Genomic DNA, 27,958 nt, shown 5'->3' with positions numbered 1-27,958 from the left:
CATATACTTAAAAGGGCGAAAATGTTGAGGAGAACCAATGTTGATGGTATCTTCTAAACCTGTAAATTTGTCCTTTAAAAATCCATAATAGGGTAATGTAAATTTGTTCTATACGCTAATGTCTCAACTGCTAAGTGCTATTTGCCTATCCCCGGTTAATATTATTTTAACTGATTTATATACAAGAATTAATCCATTTTTGGGTTACAGTAATAATGCTATTTGCCTAGCTTTAATCTTTAGGCCTTGTCTGTTTACACGGCAATTTCATATGCACTAGTACAAATGCATGGGAGTGTGAATGAGAAAATTGAAAATTTTGGTTCTTTTTCATGCTGGATTTTATTTTATTTTGCTTCAGGTTTTATTTTACTTCAGCTGCATTGCAAATAAACAATATTAAAGTAAAACCCATGACAAAATAAAACTTAAATTTGTGCTCAACTCATTTGCACTTCCATACTTTTGCATTGGTGCAAAATGAAATTACACTGCAAACAAACAATGCCTTATCAGTATCACCAAAACTATATATTAATTAATTTTCAGGCTAATGCCAGTGTCTGCACTTAAACGACGACCCCCAAGGAGAAGCTCAATGGTGGTTCCAAAGTAGAAGAGCTGCGGTTAACTTATTTTTCCCATCTGTCCTCAGCCTGAGGTTATGGTCTTATGGATATATAATGCTCTTTGTGCTATTCTAGTGAACCCCCAGGTTTATACGATACAGTGTGATACCGAAAATCATTTTATTTCGAAGCCTTGTTGGCTGGTTGACGTTGATATGCCATGCAGTATAGATTCTCTGAACCATGGTCTGACCCAATACAACCCCTGTAGGGGCATATCAGGAAGCCACCGGCACGATATGTATCGATATTTTGAACATTGATTCCAAATATACTGAATCAATGTTCGGTCTCAACATGGAGACAGAAAAAGGGCCATTACCCAATGTTGGCCCTGGCCTCCTGGTTTCCTGACAGACGGGGACAGACAGACTGACATAGGATTTTCTCAGACTTGAACCAACCTTCCTTTCCAGCCCAAGATTTTACAATTGCACCATGTAATGGTCTCTACATGACATAGATACTAGAAAAATCATATTTCAATTCAATCATTTTCAGGTTCTTCACAAAGCTGCAATGTGCATAGTGGAGGTAGAATACAAAAGCTTCCCAGCAATGATATTTGAAGATCCTTTGCTGCTGCCACTACTAACTTTTCCTGTATTCCACAAATTAGTTCTAAGACTTTTATATAACAGAAGAATTATGTTACAAGAGGATCAGAGGAAGAAGCTTTCACGTGTACATCGCCAAGTCTTTCATGTCATCAGCCATAAAAAAATACATGTAAAGTTGAGATACACAAACGCCAAAGGATCCAATGATAGCTGATGGTCCTCAATTATCTGGTTATAGATGCAGCATGCACACATCTTGACGAGCATGCACATTGATTGAACAATATCCATGGCTTCTATACACAGCCTTGATCGGTCATGCCTTGAGCAAGTGTTAGGAAAGCAGCAATTGTTGCACCATGCACCAAAGCCCTGCCAAGTATGGAAAAGAACAGAAGAAAAAACAGATATTTAAGTTGCAACTTAGTGTCTTCTTAAACCAGCAGGAAGCCAAAATTTGAGGATGAACTAGTTGAAGCCAACTTATGTTGGAATTAATGGAGGGCCATTACCAATGTCGGATCCAACTATCTGGGGTCTTGGGAAGGGCAGACTGGATACAGTTTTAACCTTTGGCATTTTTTTGCACAAAGTGGCCGTTATCAGATTCAAATCCATGTTCTCATGCTTGCTGACCCAAGATTTTACCATCACACTAAGTAATGGTCCCTATATGTTGGAATTATTGAAAAGAAAAAAAACTCTTTTGGACTGGGAGATAGGTATTTAACTTGAAAGACGTGCTTCTAGTCCGTAACACATTAGAGGACAAACACCACCTAAGCAAGTATATAGCAAATGGATAAGTAATTTGGGTTAAAGATCAACAAAAAAGTGCGGTCATAGGGTGGCAAAACAATGCATTTTAGATACCCATGGGGAAGGGAAGTGGTGCTGATTTTTTGACCCAGTAAATCTCCTCAAAGCACCCAATGGCAAGTAACCATGTCAGTGTATATTCTGAAACATAAATGTCTATATGGAAATGAAATAAACAGTGAGACATGGAAAGATGGGCATATGAAGTCATTAGTAGTAGTACAAACACTTACTCAGGAGATTCTTTCTGATACCCGAAGTCTGTTGCTGCTTTGATGGCTTTCTGGTATGTCTGTTTCATGACATCCTGCCAGAAAAGGAACAAAGATGAATATTTCTGCCCACGAATATTTTCTTCATGAATCAAAAGGATGGTAATAGCATAATATTGTCAATTCTCCTACAAATGCCAAGTGGAGAGGCACCTCATAGGTTCAAGCAAAAACACAAATTAAAAGGTCAATCCAACCCAATCTAAGTTGCACCTTTATGTAGATGCCAAGTTTGTTCATCCAGAGCCAATGCAAGAAGATAAGGGCTAAGTGTCAATCTTTGATGTAATCCCATTGTGACTAGAATCTCTCTCGCCTCTCTATCAATTCTTCTCACATCGGTTACTGCTTTTACATACATATTCCTAATGATATCAATACACACATATTCCTATTGATCTCGTAACATGAAGCCAAATTGGTTCTCTAAGACAGTAGTTTTGTTTTGTTTTTTGGATGCGCAACAGAATTGAGACACTAGTTTCATGTCTTAATCACTGCTCAATCAACCTCTCCCAAGTTACATTTTATGTCTCATAATCTTAATACCACAATAATTTGTACAATTTTGCATATCACCCTTCGCTATATATATATAGGGGCCATTGTACTCCTCAATTCATATGGTTCTTTATCTGTTTTAAAAAATCATGTTAAACAAGTTAGTCAACCATAATTAACTCATCCACCAATGCACCTTAAAACTTTGATTGGAATACTATCCGGTCCTAGAGCATTTCCTACCTTTATCTTTCTTAGGGCTTCTTTAACTTTTGAATATTTTATTCAATAACCATTTCTATGTTTGCAGCTCTCCATATATTTCCTAAGGCCTTTAAAATGTGAGCTCTTGATATGCTTTTTATTAATCTGCTCATTCTTTACAAGAATCGTTTGATCTCCACTTTCGATGCATCTAACATGATCTAGGTCTCATTTTCCATCTCTCTCATCCTTAATAGTTTGCATATTGTTTTCACCTTCTTTTGTACTGGAATACTGGTAGAGTTCATCAGATTCTTTAATGTTAGCTTCATTTAATAATTTCTCAGCTTGCTTCTTAGTATTATTTTCTCTGTTTTGTCCATTTCTACTAATTTGCCAATCCTTGCAAGAAGACCTATAGTAGTAATGGGTCATTAAGCTTATGAGTATTCTGGGCTGGGCCAGGGCCAGGCCACAAATTTTTGGGTCTGATGTAGGCTTGGGCCCAGGCCAGGCCTGGACACAAAATCTAGGCCCAAGCCTGGAAATGGGCTAGAAATGATCACCCCTTATAATGAAATGGATAAATCAATGCGGTTATGGTTTCTCATGTAGTACGTCAGAGTATTTGGATGGATAGGAATTCAGGAACTGTAGAATCTATGAAGGTAATGGAAAACCTTTGTTCAAACATATGCAGATGCATTAGTTAAGTTTTGTACATTCTTATCATTAATAAAAGTTTACAGAACAGAAAAGTAATTAATAAGCTTTTTTGGTTATTAACCATAAAAAGAAGTGATGCCAGCCTTGGAATCACTGTTTATCAAAAACTTCAAATGTTGAATTTTGAAATAAAAATGGGAAATGTACTAAATAAATTCTTCGCTCACTTCCTACCAATAAGCCAAGATGTGATTGCATGTTGGTCACGATTAACAATAATAATAATGCAAGAATTTCCAACCAGCCATTTTCAATTTTGCACCAAGGAAATGATTATTAAAGATAAGTTATTATGGTCCATACCTGTAATTTAGTTTCAAAGTCCTCAGGAGACCAGTGCATCAAGTTACATTCATGATTTAATTCAAGTTCTCCAGCAGCAACCTGCAGAGAAGTAAGACCCGAGGTGATATACCTGTTAAAAACAAAGTCATCATTGGCAATGAACTTATAAGTAAATAGATTCAGGGTTTTCATAAAAGAGACCATTGCCTGATGCAATAGCAAAATCTCTTGCTGACAAGTGAGATTTTAGGCTTGAGCCTGAGAGTGGACACTGTAAAAAATGCCAAAGGTAACTTCCATATTCAGTCCATCCCTCCCATGACCCTAGATAGCTTGGACAAACATTGGATAATGGCCCTTTTAGGGCTTCTCATAATTTTTTTTTTGCAGAGGGATTTCTGGTTAGGTCATTCAGGGAAGAAGCCTGAGGAGGTGTTTGCGTATGTGGTCATTTCCTTGGTGGGTTTCTCAAGAAAATGGGACCCAAGCAATTAATGTGTTTTCACTACTTTCACAACCTGTAAATGGTAAAAGTCCATTTTTTCTTTATTGTCTGTTTTCATTCTCAGAAGTGGGTCCCAGATACTGTGTCAGCAAAAGGTAAGAAAAATAGATAGAAAGTGTGATCCATTGATATGGCAACTTGTTTCCAGACTATTGAAGTTCCTTTTTCCTACTTTTGCAAACAAGACATGTTTTCTCAATTCCACGGTTTGAAATTGAAAATGAGTAGTTAAATGTACCCCTCCAGCACCAGCAGCCTTCGCTGGGGCAACCAGAACATTAGCTTTCCTCAGCACATCAATTGCTTCTGGGGTACAAGGCATATTTGAACCTAGAAATCAAAAGTTAGTATATGATTAGTACAAGCAAAGACTAAATTTAGGTCATGAAACAAAAGCTCCAGGAGGCACAAGGCATCATAGTGAGAGCTACTACCTTCTATTAGTATACGACAGCCTGAATTAACCAAATTCACAGCATCCGATTGATCGATTTCATTTTGTGCTGCACAAGGAAATGCAACATCATACCTTTCATTCCAAGGTTTTGCCTCATCGTAGTACTTAGATCGAGCATAGGTCTTTGAATAATCTCTGTAAATGGAAAGAATTATAAATACACATAGCAAACTTTCAAAAAATTTGCAACGGTAGATGAGAGATAAAAGAAGAAATGAAACCTCAAACTTCTCTGATGAGCTTTGATGTCCCTTAAAAGTGATATCTTCACATAATCAAATCCATCTTCATCCACTAAGTAACCCTTGGAATCTGGATATATATAATAGAGGATATTGAATTCCATTGGCATGTGATCAACTCAATTTCTTTATGCATCTTTAATTAAGTTAAATAGTATGAAATTCTATGATGATACTGGCTTTTCTGCTTCCAAGAGGCACAGGCCAGAGAAATCAAGCTTAAAATCATTAAAGCTGCCTCATTGCATACAAAAAGAAAAGAAGAATAAGAACAGAAATAGGAAAATGAGCGTCCAAGCAGATGTTATATTTTCACTTGTTTAAGAATTACTTCTGGAGAGGATGAAAATTGCTCATACTAGTTAGCATACCCCACCCATCCACCATAAGAACCTAACCTGTCCTCAAAGAAAGGCTGTTCGTTGCCAAGGTGGTCCTACTCCTACATCACTAATATTTTTTATCATGTGATTACATTTTCCTAAGTGGAACCGCTTCTATTGGGTCAGCAGCAGTGGGCTGAGAATGATAGAATGATGGGAAAGAAAGCATCATATTTCAGATACGGAAAGATAGGTGAAATGATGGATTTTGGCAAATATTTGAATTCTGAAAACTAGAAGAAAAGCTTCTGTATAATTAGATTTTTTGCTGCAAAATTTTCTAGTGGCAGTTGGGGACATGGGGTGGATAGGGCTCAAATGATTTGGGGATACTTATAACTTGATAAGCTGTAATTAGAAAGAAGGGATAGGTAGCTATGCTAGACTACATGTTTGGGTGTTTTGGCATTTATGTACAAATCAATTTTTTTATCTCATAGTTAATAAAAGTTAACTGTTAACCATCAAATAAAGAAAAAACAAAGGACTGGTGCTTTAAGAGAAGATATCAGATATTACTCTTAGTAGAACAAAAAGAAAGAGAAAAAATAGAGGGAAAGAGGAGATATACAAAATAAGAGGAGAGAAAGAAACAGAGGAAAACTTATATGCATGTAAAACCAAATAAAAATTTATTCATTCCATACTTCTAATAATTCAATTACAAATACTCTACTTCTAGACTCACTATAAGTCAATTTCAACTAAAAAGTGCCCGTTTGGGAGGGCTGAAGTGCAGCAGATTCTGGCTTTCCAAAGTGGGCCCCACACAGACAGCATTTAAGGTATGTTTGGTGGAGATCCCAAATTGGATATCAGTCAGTCATTTTCAGCTCAGCTCTCCTAAACGGGCCTGGAGTTGTCAAAATCTTCCAATTTACAACATAATTCATGACAGAACATGAATCCAAGGGGTTTTGACTCAAATCTTATGTCTGAATCTTTTTTTCTTAAAAAATCTTACAATTTGATACATGAAACTCATGATTTATGCGATTCATGTGCTTCATTCCTTTGTTTTTCTAATGTTTTTCTTTTTCAAGGGGCACTTATTTTATTTTATTTTTTTGATAAATTTCAAGGGGGCACTTCTTTAAAATCCTTACTAGAATAAGAAATATTTTGGCCTTTTGTGTATTACTCAACTTTTAAGTCAAGCTTAATTATATCTTACATTCTAGTGTATAAGCAGTATACCCTTGCAAGAGAAATGGAGGTTACCTTCAGATTGGTTAAATAATCAGCAAATGGGTATGATACCTTAGCCAAACAAGGGGATCCTTGGGTTGTTTTGTGCCCCCTTGTATGAATGATGTATATGGGCTAGGTGTCATCTAGCTTGATATGTTGGAATATTGTAATTGTAACTATTCTTCTGATATAATAAAAATTCTGAGTTACTGATCAATAAAGGCAGTAAATCCCTATTTATTAATGTACACATATGGCTTTAAGTGATTATGTTTTTAATTTTTGACAAATTTCTATAAATAGAAAAATGTTATGATTTATAATATAATTCATGATTCAGTTCAATACTTCAATTCAACCTTCTCTACAATTTACAATACAATTATGGTTTTTAGAACATTGCCAAAAACAACTTCTGATTGCATTAAAGCTGCAATAACCCATATATAGCCCAATGGTACTCTAAAGCGATGTTTTAAAAACCCACTTGGAACCGGAACCGCTTTGGCCACCGGTTTCCAGGTCAGTGGTTCAACCGTCCAGTCCGAACGGATGACCTATAGCAATTTAAAAAAAAAATAAAAAGTAAAAATAATAAAAATAAAAAACAGTCAAAACCATTGTCTGAGTCAAACGGGTGATGGTTCAACTTCTGAGGTCAGTGGATCACTGACCAAGTCAACGGTTTTTTGGCAAGATTCCCGTTCAGGGAGAAATGGAACCGATTGACTGGACAGTTTCTGGGCCGAATGGTCCGACTGTCTGAGTCAAAGTTCGAAAATCATGCACTAAAGTACTCAAACTCCTAGTAACATGTGTCCAAGCCTTGTATGAAAATGCACAATATGGTAAATGTGCCCAAGCCTTGTATGAAAATTTGGCTGAGGCATTTGCTTCCAAATCCAACCCCAAGGAAACGAAGACCACAGTGGACATAATAATTCTGTAAAGAATGAGTTAGCAAAGCAGCAACTTTCCAGGTCAATTTTCCATATTCTTCTGTCCTCACCCATTGCAAGGATGTTCTGCAGCCAAGCAAGGAACTCAGCTAATACATCTGCTTCCCAAGCATTTACATGGCAACAAAACCAAGGTACCCAGAATACTTCATTTACTATCACTTCATAAGGTTCCTGGATAAGGGCCTTGAGACTTCAGCTAATCTTAGTAACATCAGGAAGGCCAAAATCAAAGATATCTCCACGCTTGTTTCATGCCAGAAATGCGTCCGGTTCCCCTCCCCTTGGGGAGAGAGATACCAAAAGGGCCTTCTCCTCTGAAGCATCTCAACATAATTGATTCTATCAAGATAAACCTCCCAGCAGAAGTCCCTGATCTTGAGTGAAATTGGACCTCCCCATGTAGCTTTAACAGGATAAACTAATTATGCAACAACTCAAGAAAAGAGAGGGCATCCAAAGTTTGAGTTTCTCGGTCCTCTTATTGCAAAGTCTCAAACTAAAACCTTTTTCAAAAAAGCTTACATAATTGAAACAAGTTCATTTTGTGCAAAGAGAGAGCGTAGGGAAGGGAATTTTTTCTTTGAAAGCTGTATACTCCTCCAAATATCTTCTAACTGTTTGACTTTTACAGAGTGTGCTTTTCTCACTATTTAATCTCCAAGTTACATTTTAGTAAGAGGCAGAAGTTCTCAAGCAAGACATCCATCATAATGAATTTAAAAGTGATGAAATCTAGAGATTACCTGATACTGTGATGGGCACAGCACCATAAGCAAGAAGCTTCTCCAAGACATGCATTGCAATCTTTCCACAGCCACTTACAACACACCTGGAGGTAAATACAAAGCATCAGTGAACACATTTCCTACATGAAAAAGGAAAAATACAGATGACAGAAACTATATTAAAAGACATGGCATTGAAATTTTCATGAAAAAAAAAACAAAGATTGAAATAATAAAGATATTAAAATCATGTATCAATATATTTTCTCTCCTTTTGAATTTATCAATAATGGAGAATCTTTATTAGTAGAGAAATAAAAAGAAGCACAACCCCACTAAGGAGAAAGACAAAAGGTTAATGTCTAATAAGGGAATTGTTACACCAAAACCCTTCCTACAAAACAATGCCACCATATTAACAACATATTCAGCAATGAAAGATCCAAAGCATTACATAGCCTCAGGACAATAAAGAACGAAATGTTCAAAAGCCAACACAAGGAAAGCGTTTCTCTAAGAGCACCACATAATCCTTGGTGCTCCTAAAATGGAGGATTAATACATAAGAATTCCCTTTAACCACAGTTCTCAAGAAACCATGACTCTGAAAAAGCTCTAGGCCCTTGCAATAACCATTGGGCTCAAGATCATGTAGGAGCATGGCCATTGTATCTCACACTTCCTATACTGGACATGCCTACTTCCCAATGAACAGCCATCAATGATAAGTTTTATGTTGTCATGGATGGGAGGGGGACCCAAGATCATGAGACAATCATCAACAAACATTCCACTACTCTCTACTCTGTAAGCACATCATCCATACCAATCCTTTTGGATTCTTTAGCCAGAAAAACCATAATTTTTTTAGCAGAAACCAAGACAATTTTTGCTTTTGGTAATACTTTTAGTCTTGAAAAAAGAATAAAAAAAAGAAAAGAGCCATATAAGATTTGAAAAGATCATCCAACCAATCAATTAACCAGAGGAAGAACAAGTCTGTAACAGAGCATGGAAATTTAAGTATTCTGCAATCTTTCTTAAATATGAGCTTCCAAAGTCAAGCTGAAAACCTTAATCCTTTCAGTTCTTTATTCATTTCTGCAAGCATAATCTGGGCAAAAAAAACCTGTAGATTACACAGAAATTTTGTGAGATAGCTAACAAATAATCCTAAAAACTGTTTATCATTTATACAAACAAAAATGACTAGGAAAATGAATAAGAAATGCTTCATCTGGGCAGATATTTCACCAGTCCATAGCCAGTAGCTTCAGTTCTAAGACTAGAACCAGACCAGAAGATCCTTGGCCCTGTAAAACTTCCCTGCATAAGTAAAGCATATATATGAAATCCCAAAGACATGATCCCAAATTTACTTGTGTCAACAATATCAGCAATAAAAATATAAGCAAAGTAATAGCAGACATTTTATGGAAATGGTGATTCACGGGCATTCATGACCATGCATCTATGAAAACCAAATATTGATATTACCTCTTTGTAAAGGGAAGAAAATATACACTCATCTCCTGAAAACTAGAATGATTGCTTCTAGCATTCAAGCTTCATAAAGTGTTTTGAATACCTGAAAATGACCGGCTAGACGTCTATATTGTCCAAAGAGGTAACCCATCTCCCGAGGACCAACCCCCATGTCTTCTGCAGGTAAATCCTGTATTCCACATCATCAATAAAATGACATTTCAAGACATTTAGGGTCCTGAAACAAATTAAGCAGTATCAATGTTGTCATTGCTACCTGATCTGGACCCAAATATCGATATAATTCATCCATATAACTTTGGCAAAAGCGCATAATCTGCAAAATGAGTTTAGAATACATTAGGAGAACCATCTTCACAGCCTCCAGAAAGATTTACCTTTAGAAAGAACCTACTGCAAAATGAAGTGACTCATACTACATAGAACAGATAAATCCACATTCCACAAAAACAAAAATACTAATATAGTAATAATAAAATAAAGAGTACCTCATTTTCACTTTTCCCCTTTGGGTCAAAATCACTTCCTCCACCTGCCCCTCCAAGCTTGTATGGCGACAAAGCATTCTTTAAAGTCTGTGGAGAAATGTGAAAATATAAGGTCTAGTCAAGTCAGTTCTCATCTAAAAGACACCTGTTGAAGAACTCCCAAATGCCACCAAGTATTTTATCATGACTAATATGGGATGAGGATAAATAAGGCTGTCCTTGGCTTTGAAAAAATAATGAAATAAAGTATTGACAACTTTCTCAAGAAAGAGTACTTTTTTTTGATAGATAAGAAGAAAGAGTACTTAGTGGTTGTCCATCAACAAAGATGAAACCTCGATTTCCATGATTTTCTCAACTGCCACAACTTTTAAGCAAGTAATGGGTTAGGTGGCCATCTAACAGCCTAAGTTCTATGTGTGTGTAGCCATTTTTAAATATTTGGTTTCCCCAACTCCCAGATTTATAATGGGAAAATATTTACCATTATGCATGCAATCTGATAGTCCAACCATAGTTAACAAAGGTTGACTCTTTCATGTATAGAGGAAAGGTATCTATGTAAAATGAAATCAGATACCTCTAACCATAACTGAGATAGGAAAATGATTCTGGTCAAGAGTTTCTCTATTTTCCAACAAAATCAGATGGTTTTTATCCTTCCCATAGTAAGTGATCAAGGATGGAGATACAGTAATACAAATATAAAAGATTTCTCAACAAAATAAGCATTCAATCGTCCAGATAAGAGTAAACAATAGAGGAAGAATCAATCACCTAGATAGTTGGGTGTGGCAGTCAAAATCTGCATGCATATGCAAACCTGAAGATACCTAGGAAATTGTTAATTTAGGCCTTTAGTAGGGAGAGCTCACTACAAAGTTGGAAACTCTCAAAACCATGCAAATCCTGGCTTTGGCTTTAACAACTCTTCCTTTCCCCAAATGGAGAGCAGCACCAGCTATATCCTGAATAACAGTGGGAGACTCTTCACCTCTGTTGGCCACTCATGCAGGGGATTGGAGAATGGTAGCAAGACACAAGAAACTTGAGCAAGCTGCCAGATTGATAACAAAAGCTAGATATACTCAAGTAGTTCCTATATCCATTCCTTCACTAAAATGCAGTGCCTGGTCTTATCTTACCCTGTCCCTGGAGAAGATGAGTGAGTCCAACTCAGCAACTCAAGAAATGAACTTGGCTCCCATTGGTGTCATTCCATATGGTGACATCAAGGGCTGTACTCAGAGAAGGGACATTCCAAATGCAGATCTAGAAGGACCCGAAGAGAAGATTGGAAGCCAGAAAGTTCTCCATTCAAGCTAAGAACATAACATATTACTATAAAAACCCCAGCAAGAAGGAAGGGTATTTAAAAATAGGAGGTAAATGGTAAGCCAATAGATGGAATCAATCAGAAATGGCACACAGATCTAGAAGGACTCAATGAGAAGATTGGAAGCCAGAAAGTCCTCCATTCAAGCTAATAAGATAATAGATTACTATAACTGCCCTAGTAAAAAGGAATGAAATTTACCATTTCCTATAAAAAAAAAGGGAATGAAATTTAAAAATAGGAGGGTAAAGGGTAAACCACTAGATGGAATCAATCAGAAGTGGCAAACTTTTTTTTTTGAGAAAAAGGTAAGGTAAATTTGTATTAGCTGATCAAAAGATGGAACAGCCCTTTGAGATTCTGTACAAGCATAGGCAATTTCAGACAGCAAAAGTATACTAAGTAGAAAAAGTTAATCAGTATGATAAGTAGCAAAATTTTCCCAAGAAATGCCTTTACCAGAGATGTTTCAACAGATTTCATCCAATTGAGAAGCTTTACTGTTGAACATCATGTTGTTTCTCTCCATCCAAATACACCAGAGGGTGGCTGCTGGGATAAGAACCAAGATGTCTTGCAATGAGGAGGCAGATTCTGTCACTGCCAACAGTGAAGGGCTTCCAGCACTGATCTCGAAAAGACCCGGCTTACATTTAGGCTGTTGAGAAAGTGAGTCCAGATCTGAAAACTGATTTGGCTGTGCAGGAAAAGATGATTTGTTGGCATTTGGCAAACTTCATAATGTGAAAAACAAATTAAAGTCAAATGGAAGAGGTTATAGATGTCATTGAAGTAAATGCCATTAAGTCAAGAAGCAAATCAAATTAGGTATGCTGGGGCAGTGGATCAGGTTGAGAGAACAACAGGTAGGGGCAAACCTATACCCACAATACGTGATGTAGACAAATGCTCAGATGACCACAGGTCCTTTTTGATGCCTTGATGTCTAGTGGAATATCCTGACTCCTCACAAACTAAGAAAGGTATCAGAGTCCAGCTCCCACCTCTCCTAGCTACTTAGCATTTCCATGGAAACACCATAAAAGAATCAAGTCAATGTCACCTTGGATTGTTGTTGGGCACCCAGACCACAAACAGACCTGAGGAAGACCTATACACAGGATTGAAGGGTGAAGAAATATCAGATGATTACACTGAAAGCTATTACACAGCCAGAGAAGGAACTTCATTTGGGAGTTCCATTCAGCAGGCCAACCCTGATCCTTAATGGGAAATCCTGTTGCAAGACAGAATGTGCTGATCCTTTGAAAAAATATTCTGACTCACAGTTACCTTTTCTCAAAACAAGAACACTCTCAGACTTCCAGCAAGATGAGAACCTGGTAAGATTCTGTAAGGAAAGCAAGATAAGAATCCCTGCTACTCCCAACCTGTCTATCATACCTGAGACAATTCCCATGAAAAACCTAACCACTATGTATTTTCTCCCTGCACTCCTCTTATAGTTCTCTTGCTTGCGCTCCACCTCCAGTGTCAAGTTTTGCAGAGTCTAGTTTTGGCCTTCCCCATCAGTTGGCATTGTTGGTTCGGCTGTTTTTAGTGTTTATGTTAGTCATATTTGTGTCTTAAGTTCTTAGTTATTGGGCCTAAACTTGTTTAATGTTTTATTTGCTTTATTTGTCTAGGTGTCCCATCACTAATCAGGGGCATTCTAGTCCATTCATGTAACATTATTTTATAATCATCTATATAAGATTGTAGGGCCGGCTGAAGTGAGTATGCCGCCTTTCTCAAAACTTCTTCTCTTCTTCTTCTTCTTCTTCTTCTTCTTCGGCTGCTGTGTTCCAGCAAACATGGTATCAGAGCACTAATCCGTCTGTTTGGTTACAGCCGCCACCTTTCTCTGCTCTTCTCTATTCTTTTTTTGCTCTCTCTCTCTCTCTTATCTTGGTTGCTGTGAAGAAACCCTAGGGCTGACCGTAGAACACAGCAAGGTCTGTATCTAAGGTTTCCCTTGGTTGTAGGGCCCAAGGGGAGTTTGTTCCAGAAATCGATGCCCTACTAGACACCTTGCAGCAGGTAGTAGCCATTCGGCTGCTAAGAGAGATCTGTGTGGAACAGATCTAGGTGGAAGGACTGACTTCGACAGTCCTAGTACAGATCGCAAGGGTGATCCCAGTCTACGACAGCAGAAATCAAAGCCCAGTCTAGTCCAGAAGAGTTCAGCACAATACAGAGGCGGATTGTTCTTGGTTTCAGACCTGTTACAAGGGGTTCTCAGACCTGCAACAGCTTCGGTAAGTCTGAAATAGTGTTCTTTGTACTGAGTTTTCAATTGTGATCACTGTAAAAGGAAGGAGATGTCTTCAATATCGGGAGAAGTGTCTTCTGGGGATAATAGAACTGGTGGGAGGTCTCCTAATCTGGAAAATCCAAATCTGCACAGCTTGCAAATCACCAGTGTATTGTTGGATGAATATAACTTCAGAGAATGGTCTGTTTCAGCCATGCTCTTCATTACTTCCCGGGAACTTACGGGTTATTTAGATGGACAGAAGAAAGAACTTGTAGTGGGTAGTGCGGAGTATGCAGTATGGCGTAAGGAAAATGCTACTGTTATGTCCTGGCTGCTTGCTTCGATGACTCCAAGAGTGGTCAGGACTGATCAACACTTTCCTACTGCTGCTAAGATTTGGGAGAAAGTCTCTAAAACTTATGGACAGAGAAAGAACAATGTCAGAATTTATAGGCTGAACCAAGAGATTGCTGCATTGAGACAAGGAGATATGACAGTTGCAACGTATTTTGCAACCCTAGAAGGACTATGGGAAGAACTTGATCATCATCTTATTCTTGATTGGGAGAATACAAAAGACAATGAGAGGCATGACAAACAAATTGAAGAGGGTAGAGCCTTTAAGTTCTTGGCTGGTTTAGACCCAATGTATGAGAGCATAAGGTTTCAAATTCTGGGAAGGGATGAAATGCCAGATTTACACCATGTCTATTATCTAGTAAGGAATGAAGAGGTTAGGAGGAAAGAGATGCAAGTTGACACTCAAATACAGCCAGCTGAACAGCCTGTTGAACATTCGGCCCTGATTTCTTCAAACCAAAAGGGGAGCAAGCATTCAGACAAGAGGCATCTTAAGTGCTGTAAAAGAGATTTGTTGGGTTCTTTATCCTCATCTGAAACCAGCTGCGTTAAGGAAAGACAAGAAGCCCCAGAAGAATTTAAACTAAGCAAAAACCTCTCTCTTAAATCTGTTCTACATGTTCCAAATCTTACTTCCAATCTCTTATCTGTTTCGAATCTTACCAAGAATTTAAACTATAGTGTAACTTTCTTTCCTACTCATTGTGTCTTTCAGGACAGATTGACGAAGAGATCAATTGGGAGCCATCATGAGTGTGGAGGTCTCTACTATTTTGATGCAGACATAAGTTCGGTCTTACAATCATCTGCTACCGGTAGTCAGAATAATGAGGAGTCAATAGCTAGGTTACACTCGTGGCATGCTAGGCTGGGTCATTTACCTTTTTCATCATTGCAAGGGCTGTTTCCTGAATTATTCAAGGGTATTTCGAGTCAAAGTTTAGTTTGTGAAGTGTGTCAGTTGTCAAAACAATGTAGAACTCTTTATCCAATTTCTAGTAATGAAATTCAAGCTCCTTTTGATTTGGTCCATTCTGATGTTTGGGACCCTTCACCCCTTATTTCTGTGAATGGCTTTCGTTACTTTATCAGTTTTATTAATCACTACTCACGATGCACATGGATCTACTTGTTAAAAGGACGTGATGAAGTGCCACGGATAACCATGGCATTTTGTAAAATGATTGAAACTCAATTTGACAAGAAGATTAAGCAATTCCGTTCAAACAATGTTGTTGAATATTTTGAAAGATTCTTGAACCTGTTCATGGAAGATGCTGACATGCTACATCAGTCATCTTGTGCTAGTACCCCTCAATAGAATGGGGTTGCTGAGCACAAAAATAGACACTTATTAGAGACCGCTCGAGCTTTATTATTTCAGCACAAGGTTCCCAAGTACTACCGGTCTCAAGCAATCCTTACCGCATCATATCTGATAAATTGGATGCCATCCAAGGTGTTGGGTATGAAAACTCCTTTCTCTGTCCTTTGCCCTAATCTTCCTGACTTTCCTCTTCCACCTAGTGTCTTTGGTTGTGTATGTTTTATACATGTAAAGGATCCAAAGAAGACTAAGTTGGATCCTAGGGCTACGAAAGGAATCTTTCTTGGGTACTCTCCTACACAGAAAGGTTACAAGTGTTATGATCCCGCCACCAAGAAGAAATACGTCACAAAAGATGTGGTATTTTTTGAGTCTCACTCCTATTTTCATTCTTCCCAGAATCTTCTTTAGGGGGAGACTAGTGGGATGGAAGAGGATTCTTCTTTCCCCTCCTTTTTTGTGCCTCTTTCTGCTTCGGGCCTTCCATCTTCTCCTCCTTATCCTCCTAGTTGTAGCATCCCGAGTGAACCTAGTGAGGCTCCCATTGCACCTATTACCACTCTTGATGCTGCAGATGTAATTGAGGACACCAGTAAGCAACAAAAAGATATAAGAATCACCTACAACAGAAGGAAAAAAGACCCTCTAACTCATGGCAGCAGTCAATCAGACTAGGATCAATCTGCCTCAGCAGCTCCAAGTAATCCTATCACTCATACTTCTGATTTGGATATCCCTATTGCTCTTCGTAAGTCTACCCGTTCTTGTACTATCTGACACCCCATTGCTGAATTTGTTTCTTACTCACGTTCATCTCCTCGTTATTATTCCTTTGTGTCTGCTCTCTCCTCCGTGCATGCTCCTACTAGGTACTCAGAGGCAATGTCTGATCCAAGAGCACTATGGGATGCAAGTGGGTGTTCACTGTAAAGCATAGGGAGGACGGGTCCATTGAAAGATACAAGGCCAGACTTGTGGCAAAGGGGTTTACTCGAAAGGAAGGGATTGACTACAAAGATACCTCTGCTCCAGTCGCGAAGCTCAACACAATCCGGGTTTTATTGTCATTAGCTGCAAATTTCTCATGGGAGCTACATCAGTTGGATGTGAAGAACGCTTTTCTAAATGGTGATCTACGTGAAGAGGTATTCATGGATCCTCCACCAGGTTACGGCTTTGATGGGAAAGTATGTAAACTAAGGAAAGCATTATATGGCCTTAAGCAGTCTCCTCGGGCTTGGTTTGAGAGACTTTGTGGGGCCATGAAGAGAGTATGATACACTCAAAGTGGTGTAGATCATACTTTGTTCATAAGGAAACAGAATAGCTGACTTACGGTACTCATCGTCTATGTGGATGATATGGTGATTATAAAGGATGATCTGGAAGAGATATAAAGATTAAAGGAGTTCTTGGCTTTTGAGTTTGAGATCAAAGACTTGGGCCATCTAAGATACTTCCTTGGAATTGAAGTTGCTAGGTCACAAGAAGGCATCTATATATGTCAGCGGAAGTATGTCCTTGACCTTCTAGGGGAGACAGGTATGATGGGGTGTAGACCAACAGATACTCCAATAGAACAGAACCATGATCTACAGGAATCAGTTGGAGAGGACTACATTGATAAAGAAAGATACCAAAAACTGGTAGGGAAGTTGATATATCTGTCTCTCACCCGACCAGATATTGCTTATGCTGTACATGTTGTCAGCCAATTCATGCACTCTCCAAAGATTCCTCATATGAGAGCAGTGGAAAGAATTCTTAGGTACTTGAAGACTTGCCCAGGAAAAGGAATTTTGTTCAAAAAACACAATAAAATTGAAATTGAAGCATATACTGATGCAGATTGGGCTGGCTCTGTTGGCGACAGGAAGTCTACTTCTGGGTATTGCACGTTTGTTGGAGGAAATCTGATTACATGGCGAAGTAAAAAACAGAATGTGGTTGCTAGATCAAGTGCAAAGGCTGAATATCGAGCTATGGCTCATGGTGTTGCTAAACTACTGTGGCTTAGGACCCTTCTTGTTGAGCTCAGGGTAAAGGTCGAGTGTCCACTCAGGCTGTACTGTGACAACAAGGCTGCCATCAACATTGCAAATAACCCAGTGCAACATGATAGGACGAAGCACATTGAGATTGACCAACACTTCGTTAGAGAAAGAATCGTTTCAGGAGAACTTTGCATTCTTTATACTCCTTCCGAGATGCAGATTGCAGATGTGTTAACTAAAGGGCTAGCTTCAACGAAGTTCTCAGACTTACTTGGCAAGCTAAACATGACTGACATCCATGCTTAGCTTGAGGGGGAGTGCTGGTTCGACTGTTTTTAGTGTTTATGTTAGTCATATTTGTGTCTTAAGTTCTTAGTTATTGGGCCTTAGTTATTGGGCCTAAACTTGTTTAATGTTTTATTTGTTTTATTTGTCTAGGTGTCCCATCACTAATCAGGGGCATTCTAGCCCATTCATGTAACATTATTTTATAATCATCTATATAAGATTGTAGGGCCAGCTGAAGTGAGTATGCTGCCTTTCTCAAAACTTCTTCTCTTCTTCTTCTTCTTCTTCTTCTTCTTCTTCTTCTTCTTCTTCTTCTTCGGTTGCTGTGTTCCAGCAAACAGGCATCCTCATCCACACTTTCTCCACAATCAACAGTTGAAGGGACTGCTTCAGTGTTACCCAGACTCAGGAAGGTAGAATAGAGAGAAGAGTATCATAAAGACATAAAGTCTGATTGCAGATCAACTAGGTTTAAATTGTGTTGATAAAAGGGGTGTTTCATGGGCTTGGAGGAATTCCTAGGAATGGATGGAAGTAGGTTTACTGAAAGAAATTAGGGAAAACTGAATTAGGAAATCTTGGGGAATGTTTGACGAAAAAATATAAGATGCAATAGAGAAGGGAAGAAAGGACCAGGAAGACATCATAGAAAATTATCATGAAGATTTTAAGTTGGAACATAAGAGACCTGAGGGGAGAGCTTAAAAAATCAATTGTCAAGGATGTTATTAAAAAAGGCCAAACAAAGTATAGTTGTGTTAGAAGAAACAAATGATGAGGTGGACATAAGACTAGATAAAGCATTATGGGAGATTAGAAATAAGAAGTGGGCAGTGCTTCCATCTATTGGGGCCTCAGAAAGGATCATTATTTGAATCCATGGTGGATAGAACACAGAAGAAAAATCCCCATCTCAGTCCAGTGCATTTTAGCTGCAAAGAAGAAGTTAATTGGGCTCTCATATGAGTTTATGGGCCCAACAATGGACAACCCATCATTAAGGAGCTCCAAATGAGAGGATTTGTGCATGACAAATCTAATTGAAGGGGTGGATCATGAGGAGCATGAGGCTTTCCAGTCTGTCTTTTAGGAGAGCCTAAGACAGTAATAGTAGTGCAAGTTTAAAGGTCTTGTTAAAACTGAGAAAATAGCAGTTGCAGGCCTGCAGCCCCTGTTTTACTTGGGTTTCCCTTGCTTCCACGTGGATTACTACGTTTTTTTTTTTTTTGTTTATCTATTTATTTGTTCATTTATCCCTATTTTGATACCACTAGCAGACACAGCTGGTCATATCCAGGCGTTTCTCAACATGTTTCCAAATCTATGTCCATGCCAACATGTGTCAACACCATACAAGCAGAAGTGTCTCCCAAATCATAGCATTACTTGAAGTATCTCATACTTTCCCTCATTCTCAATTCACTAATAAACTTCTCTTTCAAATAAATAATTAAATGTCTGAGAAAGAGTGTTATGGGCCCGCGAATAGGATCTCGTCACGGGTTGGTCCATGGGGAAAACCTCATGTCTTCCCTTATTCCTCCCTTTTCTTGAGGAACCTATCTTGGCGCCTTAATGGTGGTTTGTTCAAGAGATCACCAACTCTCCTCTACTCTGTCTTGACTGAGAATTTCCATGCCTTTATTGAATATTATCAGCTCCTTAAATAGGAGATTACAAGAGATAAGAGTCCTGCTTTTAGGAAGACTCCCTACTAATCTATACTACTGAACAGATAAGATAAGAACACTGAATAGATAAGACTCCCTACTAATCCTACTACTGAAAATAGATAAGATAAGATAAGAACACTGAATAGATAAGACTCTCTACTAATCCTACTACTGAAAACAGATAAGATAAGAATGTTGAATAGATAAGATAGAACTGTATCTAGCTAGAATTAGATAAGATGAGAACTGAGAACACCCAATTACTGTTGCTGTCGGCAGCTATACTTCTTCCCAATAAACGCGTCCACATCATTACTCCCCTCTTGAACTAAGAGCTTGTCCTCAAGCTTGAAATCAGGATATGTGTCTTGAAACTCAGTCAAAGGAATCCAAGATAGGTGGAATGATTTTGCCCCCTGGATCGGGTTCCAATGAAGAGGGTTCATCCTCAGACAGCTGCAGTGAGATACCAAGATTTGACCATGCGTAGCTGCATCCTTTGTCGCGGGCAACTGCAGCCTTAAGGTACTTCTGAGATGTCTTGAACCATAGAGTACAAAGATTGTGAAGGCCAAGCTGGTGCCACTGAACTGCATCATCTGGATCCTCTTCTATTGCCTGCTTTAGTGTGTACAGAGCTCGCTCTTCCACTTCCGTCAAATCATTATGTCCAGTTTCAAACGTTGCTGCAACTTCATGTTGAGCCTTGTAAACCATGGCAAGTCCTGCCCATGCTATCCGAAGCTCAATTGTTGTAGAGTCCCCTTCTCTGAGTATTGAAGCCACTTCATTCGCAGCCCATGAAAGTTGTTCAATGGGATCTTGAGACCTTTCTGCATCCTTGATACGATGAAGTGCAACAACATATCGAGTTGACATGCAATTAGGCTCCAGTTTTGCTGCCTTCTCCAAGCACTTTCCAGCACTTTTATGATCACCAGCCAAATAGTATGCATTAGCAAGATTCACCCAGATATGTACAGCCCTAGGATCCGATCTGACTGCAGCTAACAAACACTCTTTTGCAACATTTGCAGCCGCAACATGAGGCATACAAGCTCCTTCACCAGCACTTGCCCCTACACCTGCAACAAATGAACCATATTTACAGAAAAAAAGATATGCGTAATTGATTAGGGCCGCAAGATGGTTTTGATCTTTTAGAATCAAATCTTGAAAACATTTCATTGACAGCTCCAAGCTACCACTTTGAAGATAAGCAATCCCAAGATTTGCAAGGGAGTCCAAGTGGTCAGGAGCAATAGACAACAAAGACGATAAAACCGATATAGCACTCTGTAGACGGCCAATTCTAATAAGTAATAAACTAAGTGTATTCCAGACAGATGCTTGTCTAATATCTGACTGCACTGACTCCTTCAACTTAGAAATAATTTCTCCAAGTTCTTCATGTGTGAGTTCTTTATTGGCACAATGATCAATTGTACTTCCTAGCAGGAGGCACTGTGCATGATGAATTTGAACCAAAGAAAGTAACTCAGGCCTGTCAATCTCTTCCTCGCTCCGAAGTGATATTTCTGCTGCCTTTTCATATGCTGGCACTGCCTTCTGTAGCTGACCCAACCTCTGGTACATTAGGCCAAGTATAAAATGTGCATGGGCATTTTTGGGCATCTTCCTTGCAACATGAACCAAACCAGTTTTAAGGCTGCTGACTTTTTCCTCACGGGATGCTGGAGCCCCTTGACAGTGTTGATCGGCATCCGTATTAGGCCCACATTCAAGAGAACATTTGCCCTCGTTAATTCTTGAACGACACTTCCCTAGTTTATTTAACCGTTTAGCTTCTCCTTCTGTGGCATCAACCACAACGTCTTTACATACTGAGGTACTTTTCTCCCCACAATTTTCTTCCTTAATGCTCCTGGTGGAATCAGGAGGCGCGATGGAGGCACAGTCATCGTCGCCGCTTTTGGGAGGGTCGACGTTGAGGTCAGCGATGACGACCTTGGAGTAGTTGCTCTTATTCTTCTTTGAACTCTCGTCAATGGAATCCTCGACGACACCGGATTCCTGCTTAATCGGGACATTCTGGGTGTTGCTAACCTGCGCTAGGGCAACGACCTACTGCTCGCCGGACGATTCTGCCAAGTCTGGTCGATGGCCGATTGTGGTTGCAGCCCCTTCCGGGTTCCTTGCTGGAAAAGTACAACTCCATCAAGCGCCTTAATTCTCGGACGTCGTCCTAAATCTCGCTCACCTCCGTGCTGTTTTCCACGATCTTGAGCTCCAATTCATGAACCCTAGTCGTCAACTGCTCAAGGTCACCCATGACGCCTTGCTCTAATACCAAATTGTTATGGGCCCGCGAATAGGATCTCGTCACGGGTCGGTCCACGGGGAAAACCTCATGTTTTCCCTTGTTCCTCCCTTTTCTTGAGGAACCTATCTTGGCACCTTAATGGTGATTTGTTCAAGAGATCACCAACTCTCCTCTACTCTGCCTTGACTGAGAATTTCCATGCCTTTATTGAATATTATCAGCTCCTTAAATAGGAGATTACAAGAGATAAGAGTCCTGCTTTTAGGAAGACTCCCTACTAATCTATACTACTGAACAGATAAGATAAGAACACTAAATAGATAAGACTCCCTACTAATCCTACTACTGAAAACAAATAAGATAAGATAAGAACACTGAATAGATAAGACTCCCTACTAATCCTACTACTAAAAACAGATAAGATAAGAATGCTGAATAGATAAGATAGAATTGTATCTAGCTAGAATTAGATAAGATGAGAACTGAGAACACCCAATTATTGCTGCTGCCGGCGGCTAAACTTCTTCCCAATAAACGCATCCAGATCAAAGAGAGAGATTCTCAGAAAAAATTTTGAGGGAAGCAATGAGATCTGAATATTTATTGTAAACAAGAAGAAAGAACTTCAGTTAAATACGAATGACAGACAATGCTGGTTTTTATCATCCTACAAAAATCTAGCTAAACCATAGCTTTCTAACGACAACTGCTATAATAATTAATCCAAGTAGCCAACAGAGGGGTATCCATATGTAACATGCCAATCCAATGCTATCAAACACAAGGACAAAAAATATTTAAAATGGCATATGTTGAGGCAAAACATGGACACTTCAACAACAAGGGATAGGACAAAGATACTGGAGATCTGTAAATGCAAAGAATACCTGTTCAAACCCAAGAAATTTGGCAGTACTCAAGTTCATGGATGGATGATAACGCAAACCACCCCTGCAAGGACCCAAGACTTGGCTGAATTGTACACGGAATCCTCGATTTACATGTGTCTCTCCCCTATCATCAACCCATGGCACTCGAAATACAATCATACGCTCAGGTTCTAACAATCGCTCCAGAATATGGATATAACTGAAACATAATAGAGCCACCTCATAAGTTGTAATTCCTTTCTTGTTTCCTTTTTCTTTTCTTTTCTTTTCTTTTTTTTTTTTGGCACTTAATTATAAAGACCCAAGTAAAGATAGTTCCTTTTCCTAGGGTAACTCACTGAGTATTCTTTGCTATTACTCGTTCTAAAGAATGAACAGCTTCTTGTACTGACTGTATGAACTCAACCTCATGAGGATCCCTTCTTAGTACAGCTTCAACAATTGATCCAGCAGTTTTAGACATAAGAGCTGTTTGAGAAATGTGTTCCAACAAAGCAAATAAAAGAAAACTGAGTAAAGAAAATTTCTAGAAAAGCACATCACTAGAAAAACTTTTTTTTTTTAATAAAAACATGAACTTTGACAAATCATAAGAAAAAAAATCTTTCAAGATCTCACATTGAAATTCTCATTATGGTGAAAGGAACATTAAAAGGATAAAATAAAATTGCAGAGATATCTAATTAACATAGTCGGTAGCTGATGAGAATAAAACAAATAAACTCAGCAAAAAAGTGAATATTCAATGAGTTTAAATATCCAGTAAATAGAAATGAAATATATTGGGCTTTAACACCCCAGGGGTAAATTTGTATTGTGTATACTTTTGTAAGATGGCTAGCCGAGGCAACCTATGTATTTGGAGTACTTGGAACATGCTTGTACATATTAATATGTCTTTTTATAATGAACAAAGATAACAGTTACTGATAAAAAATGAATATCCAGTAACATAATTGTTGGGGGAGTTGAAGCTGTAAAAATGACCCACAATTTTGATAGGAGGATCTTATCAACTAAAATCAAAATATCCCTATATCTAAGTCATATTTCCAGTGGAAGTTTTTTATGTTTTTTTTTTTTCATTTTTATTGAGCACAAGTTTTTGATGTTTTTCCAAAAACTATAGCCATCTTTTCTTGGTGAATTAATATTATTATTCTAGATATCTATGGTTTGCTGAAATACAGAAATGAACCTACAATAAATTGATCTATTGAAGAAAAATATTTTTTTTTGTCTTTTTCTTAAGGAAGAAAAAGGAATGCAGAAAGATGATTATGGGAGTGAAGAGACTAACTTATTAAAATATGATACTTGGCAAACCCATGTATGTATTTCCAAATTATAAAATTGATGCTGCTCCAATTTTCAACCACCAGTCTACTTGATTTTCTTTTTCTTAAGGAAGAAAAAACGAATGCAGAAAGATGATTACAGGAGTGAAGAGGCATATTTATTAAGATATGATCCTTGGCAAACCCATGTATGTATTTCCAAATTATAAAATTGATGAAGCTCCAATGTTCAGCCACCAGTCACTTGATATCCCCAATTTAGGCTTTTATCCTTCCTGAGGTTGTGCACTTCCTAAATCCAGGTGCTATACTTGCTTCCTCAAGTCAATTCTATACCTAGGTTAAACGCAAGGTTAGCAGTTATGACCAGCCTCAAGTTCAATGCATGCAAACCTTAAATCCAGCCTCTATAATGATGCTTGTGATTATAACTTCAAGTTAACAGAAGATATCATACCCTAGATGAAGTTAATGGTGGAGCAGGATTTGTGTAGGAGATTCTGAGTAGAATAAGGCTCAATTTAGTGTAGTTAGTGCAGTTAAGTGTTGAAACTTGAAGCAACACCCTTATAAGATAAAGGCTTCTGTGATTAGATATCACTCATTCACATTATTTTTTATTTTTTGAAGGAGTTCTAAGTCAAGGTTGAGCTTAACTATCAAGTGGAAAAAAAAAAAAAAAAGCAAGGGAGACAATCTTTCCCCATGATAAGGTAGCATATGATGGATCAGAAAAATGATTATGACCAACTAACTGAGAGACCTTTTACAAGATCTATTTACATATGATGTAAGAAAGCAACAGACCTTTTACATATATAGGTTTGTCAGCAATGGTTATAATCTTGTCCTTGGAGGCCATCTGGAGCCGGAGAGCCTCTTTATGAAGCAGGCTGTTGTTGTGCTCTTCCAGTGCACTCATCTGCATATTCCGACTGCCTTCATTCCCATATGGGTTCCTTCTGTGCTTCCTCCCATATTCCCTGCAAACAGAACAGAATATTCTTGCAGTGCCCTCTTTGACATCAACATAAGCCCATTTGTAGGTGTCAGCCCATTCCTCCCTCCATCTCTTTACCACCTTCTTCTTCTTTTTCGTTGGTTGTGTCTTTGGAACCTCTTGCTCTTCATTCTGGTTTTGCGCAGCCATGAGGAGCTGTTTATGCTCTTCCTGCTCTTCAGCAGAAGGTTCTCGTGGTGGAACACCCATGAGAGGCGTATTAGCAAATGAGGGATCGTCGTCGCCAGGCCCAATCTCCAGATCAATCTCCTCTCCTATTTCCCTGACCACCAAGTGGTGTCTCTGCTGTAGCAAGTTGATATCATCCATTGCAGAATTCATCCCTACAACTCTCCTTGATACCAACATTCAGCACCACTCATCCATTCTCAGTATTTAAAGAACAATTCCTTGATACGAACTGCAAATTCCTATTATTGGATAGCACCAACAAAATAGAATAAAGAACAATTCGGAGTTTCGAAGCAATCTGCGACCTAAAGTTTCTCCCAGTATCAAACCAACTGACAAAATTCTAACACACAATCAGCAGCTAAGATCGCAAAAACTCGATTAATAGCTTAAAACCCTCCCTTCCCTTCCCACCATCAGTAGTCGGTTTCCCGGGCTAACCAATCTAATGAAAAGTACCTCCTTTTCCACAGAAAGCAAAAGCCTCCTTATTCCACTGCTTCCGGTATCCTATTTAATCCGAGTCAGAATTAATAAACAACAAGAACCCACCTCACTAATCCTTCTAAAATCCACCCCTTTCCTCTAATTATTGCCACATCTTCTCGACTTCTCCAAACCAACCGCCGACCCACTCTGCAGATTTCTTCGTTGTGCAACCATTTCAAGCATTCGCTACAACACCAAGTTCCCTGCTTTCTTCAAAATCCAGAGTTCAAGTCAACGGCTTGGAATTGCTAGAGCTGCAATTGGCAAGAAATTAAGGAACGAATGCAATAAACGCGAAAAAAATTGAAGAAGAAATGGAAAAGAAAAGACTAATATTTCTGAAGAATACCCGTCATCGAAGTTTTCGAGAAATCATCTCTTTTGTTGAAAACAAGGACGCAATACGAACAGAAAGAAGCCGAGTAGAGGTTTCAGTATCTCGAAGCTGTGATTGTGATTGGTTATTGAAGATGAATGAAACCCGAATGTGATTCTATGGGTGTAAATAGGTCGTATGGCTGTTTAGACTTTAGATTCACCCCTTTTCTCTCTCTTCCGCCTGTGTGTAAGAGCTTATTAGAAAAAATGAGGAAGCTTTTGACGTATTTTTTCAACTAAATCGCATTTATTTGCAGTGAAAGTCCCAATCATGCAATTCTTTGAATGGAATAGAAGAAAATTGAAAGGGAAAAAAAAGGAAACAAAAGAAGAAATGTGTCTGAAAGCAAGGGCTAATCGTTTATGGCCTCCTCTGTTTACTTCTATTACCCTCACTGTGTCAATTGTTGCAAACGTGCTATTAGTCTAAACATGGCAATTGTTTAGGGCTTTTTTGTCATTCTACTGATATTTGGGGGGCGTAAATTTAATTAACTACGATCTACGACCTACGACTTCTGGTAGGCTGGGCTTGGGCTAGTAACGATCATCCGAGCCCAGACCCACCTAAGCCTACATCCCTAACCTCAAGCTTAGTGAGGTGTCTCAGCTCAGAATTCTCGTATCAATCCTTTGTGTGAGATCGGATTAGCTGAATGCTTTAGTTGATCAACAGATGTGAAACCAATAATAATATTTTTTTTCTTATAATTTCTTTCAAAGTGCTGGTTGTGGGATTCGATTCCTCATCAGTACTGGAACAAACCAGTTGACACACCATCCGTTGGTTATAATACTTTACACCAGTCATTGTCACGGAAAGAAATGGCCATTTCCACAGCCCAGTAACACAGCTAAAACTTTTGAGTCTGGATCTGCTCTTCACACCTTCCTCATAGCATATCTTGATCGTACATCAGGAACATCTCCTATACTTGTATTTATTATTCATGAGAAATATTTTTAATACATGGTGGGATATAGCTGTGAGGTATGTGTGAGGAGCAGATCCTAATTGGCTAATTCAAAGCTGTCAATAAATTTAAATTCAAGCTGTATTTGGTTGCAATGCAATTATGCAAATTTATTTACACTGATGCTAAATATAGTGGTGCAAATGATTTGGGTGAAAATTTTGATTTATTTTTATTATAAAAAAAATTGCATTACAACCCAACACAGCCTCAAAGTCTATCGGGGCCATCACTAAAGACTTCCGTGACAAAATCTGATCTTTATCTTGGCCCATTCTGTCTGTGGCCCCGGGCAAATATTTGCCCTTTCTGAGTCTGAATCTGATCTCTAGTGTAAATTCATTAGTGCAAACCAGTGTGTAAATTCTCACTCAGTTTTCCTTCGGGTTTAATTTGGCATTGCTTTATATTCTATTTCACTTAATTTGCACTATATATATAAATAAAAATAAAAATAAATCAGAATTTGTACAATCTCATACTTTTGCACCATTACAAATGAAATTACAATGAAAAATCTTGGGCCGGAGGAGAAGGTTTCTCTGCAAGCACCCCTCTTAGTCTTAAGATATCAATCGCCACCTTAAACAAATCACAGCATACCACCTCATCCCAAGCATATTGGAAGTTGCATTCATATCTGATCAGGTTTCGTCCACGTATCATAGGCCGGACAGGGCAAACCTTCTCATTCCAACCATATAGAAAAACCACTTGTCAGTTACCATGTCCAAAACTGCTCCAAAAGTTGACACCGAATCAG

The 27,958-nt window shown here is 38.5% G+C and overlaps 2 protein-coding genes across 7 annotated transcripts; both read right to left on the bottom strand.

Moving 5' to 3' along the window:
• Positions 1–1,091: 1,091 nt before the first annotated feature.
• LOC148847008 (uncharacterized) lies at positions 1,092–26,623 on the bottom strand. Of its 6 annotated transcripts, none has more exons than XM_088949347.1 (16): positions 26,193–26,623; positions 24,970–26,053; positions 23,203–23,332; positions 22,862–23,063; positions 10,456–10,542; positions 10,224–10,283; positions 10,050–10,136; positions 9,716–9,787; positions 9,535–9,590; positions 8,480–8,565; positions 5,180–5,270; positions 4,936–5,093; positions 4,740–4,831; positions 4,015–4,095; positions 2,242–2,315; positions 1,092–1,561 (listed from the first exon to the last, which is right to left on the bottom strand). In XM_088949347.1, exons 2-16 carry the CDS (start codon positions 25,529–25,531, stop codon positions 1,486–1,488), a joined length of 1,914 nt encoding a protein of 637 aa, XP_088805473.1. In that variant the 5' UTR covers positions 25,532–26,053; positions 26,193–26,623; the 3' UTR covers positions 1,092–1,485. The 6 variants fall into 6 exon arrangements, with proteins under 6 accessions (XP_088805473.1, XP_088805470.1, XP_088805471.1 ...); XM_088949344.1 differs by having other exon boundaries at positions 10,456–10,569; positions 24,970–26,097; positions 26,193–26,615; XM_088949345.1 differs by having other exon boundaries at positions 24,970–26,097; positions 26,193–26,615.
• LOC148847009 (uncharacterized) lies at positions 19,936–21,983 on the bottom strand. The gene is made up of 2 exons (XM_088949343.1): positions 21,912–21,983; positions 19,936–21,775 (listed from the first exon to the last, which is right to left on the bottom strand). The coding sequence occupies exons 1-2, from the start codon at positions 21,981–21,983 to the stop codon at positions 20,066–20,068; spliced, it is 1,782 nt and encodes a 593-aa protein (XP_088805469.1). The 3' UTR covers positions 19,936–20,065.
• Positions 26,624–27,958: the final 1,335 nt, after the last annotated feature.

This window comes from Nelumbo lutea, chromosome 6 (assembly GCF_056320005.1).
Source record: "Nelumbo lutea isolate HS-2025 chromosome 6, American lotus-T2T, whole genome shotgun sequence".
NCBI classification, from domain to species: domain Eukaryota; kingdom Viridiplantae; phylum Streptophyta; class Magnoliopsida; order Proteales; family Nelumbonaceae; genus Nelumbo; species Nelumbo lutea.
Note: the sequence above shows the minus strand (reverse complement) of the source record. Positions and strands in the feature narration are given on the sequence as shown.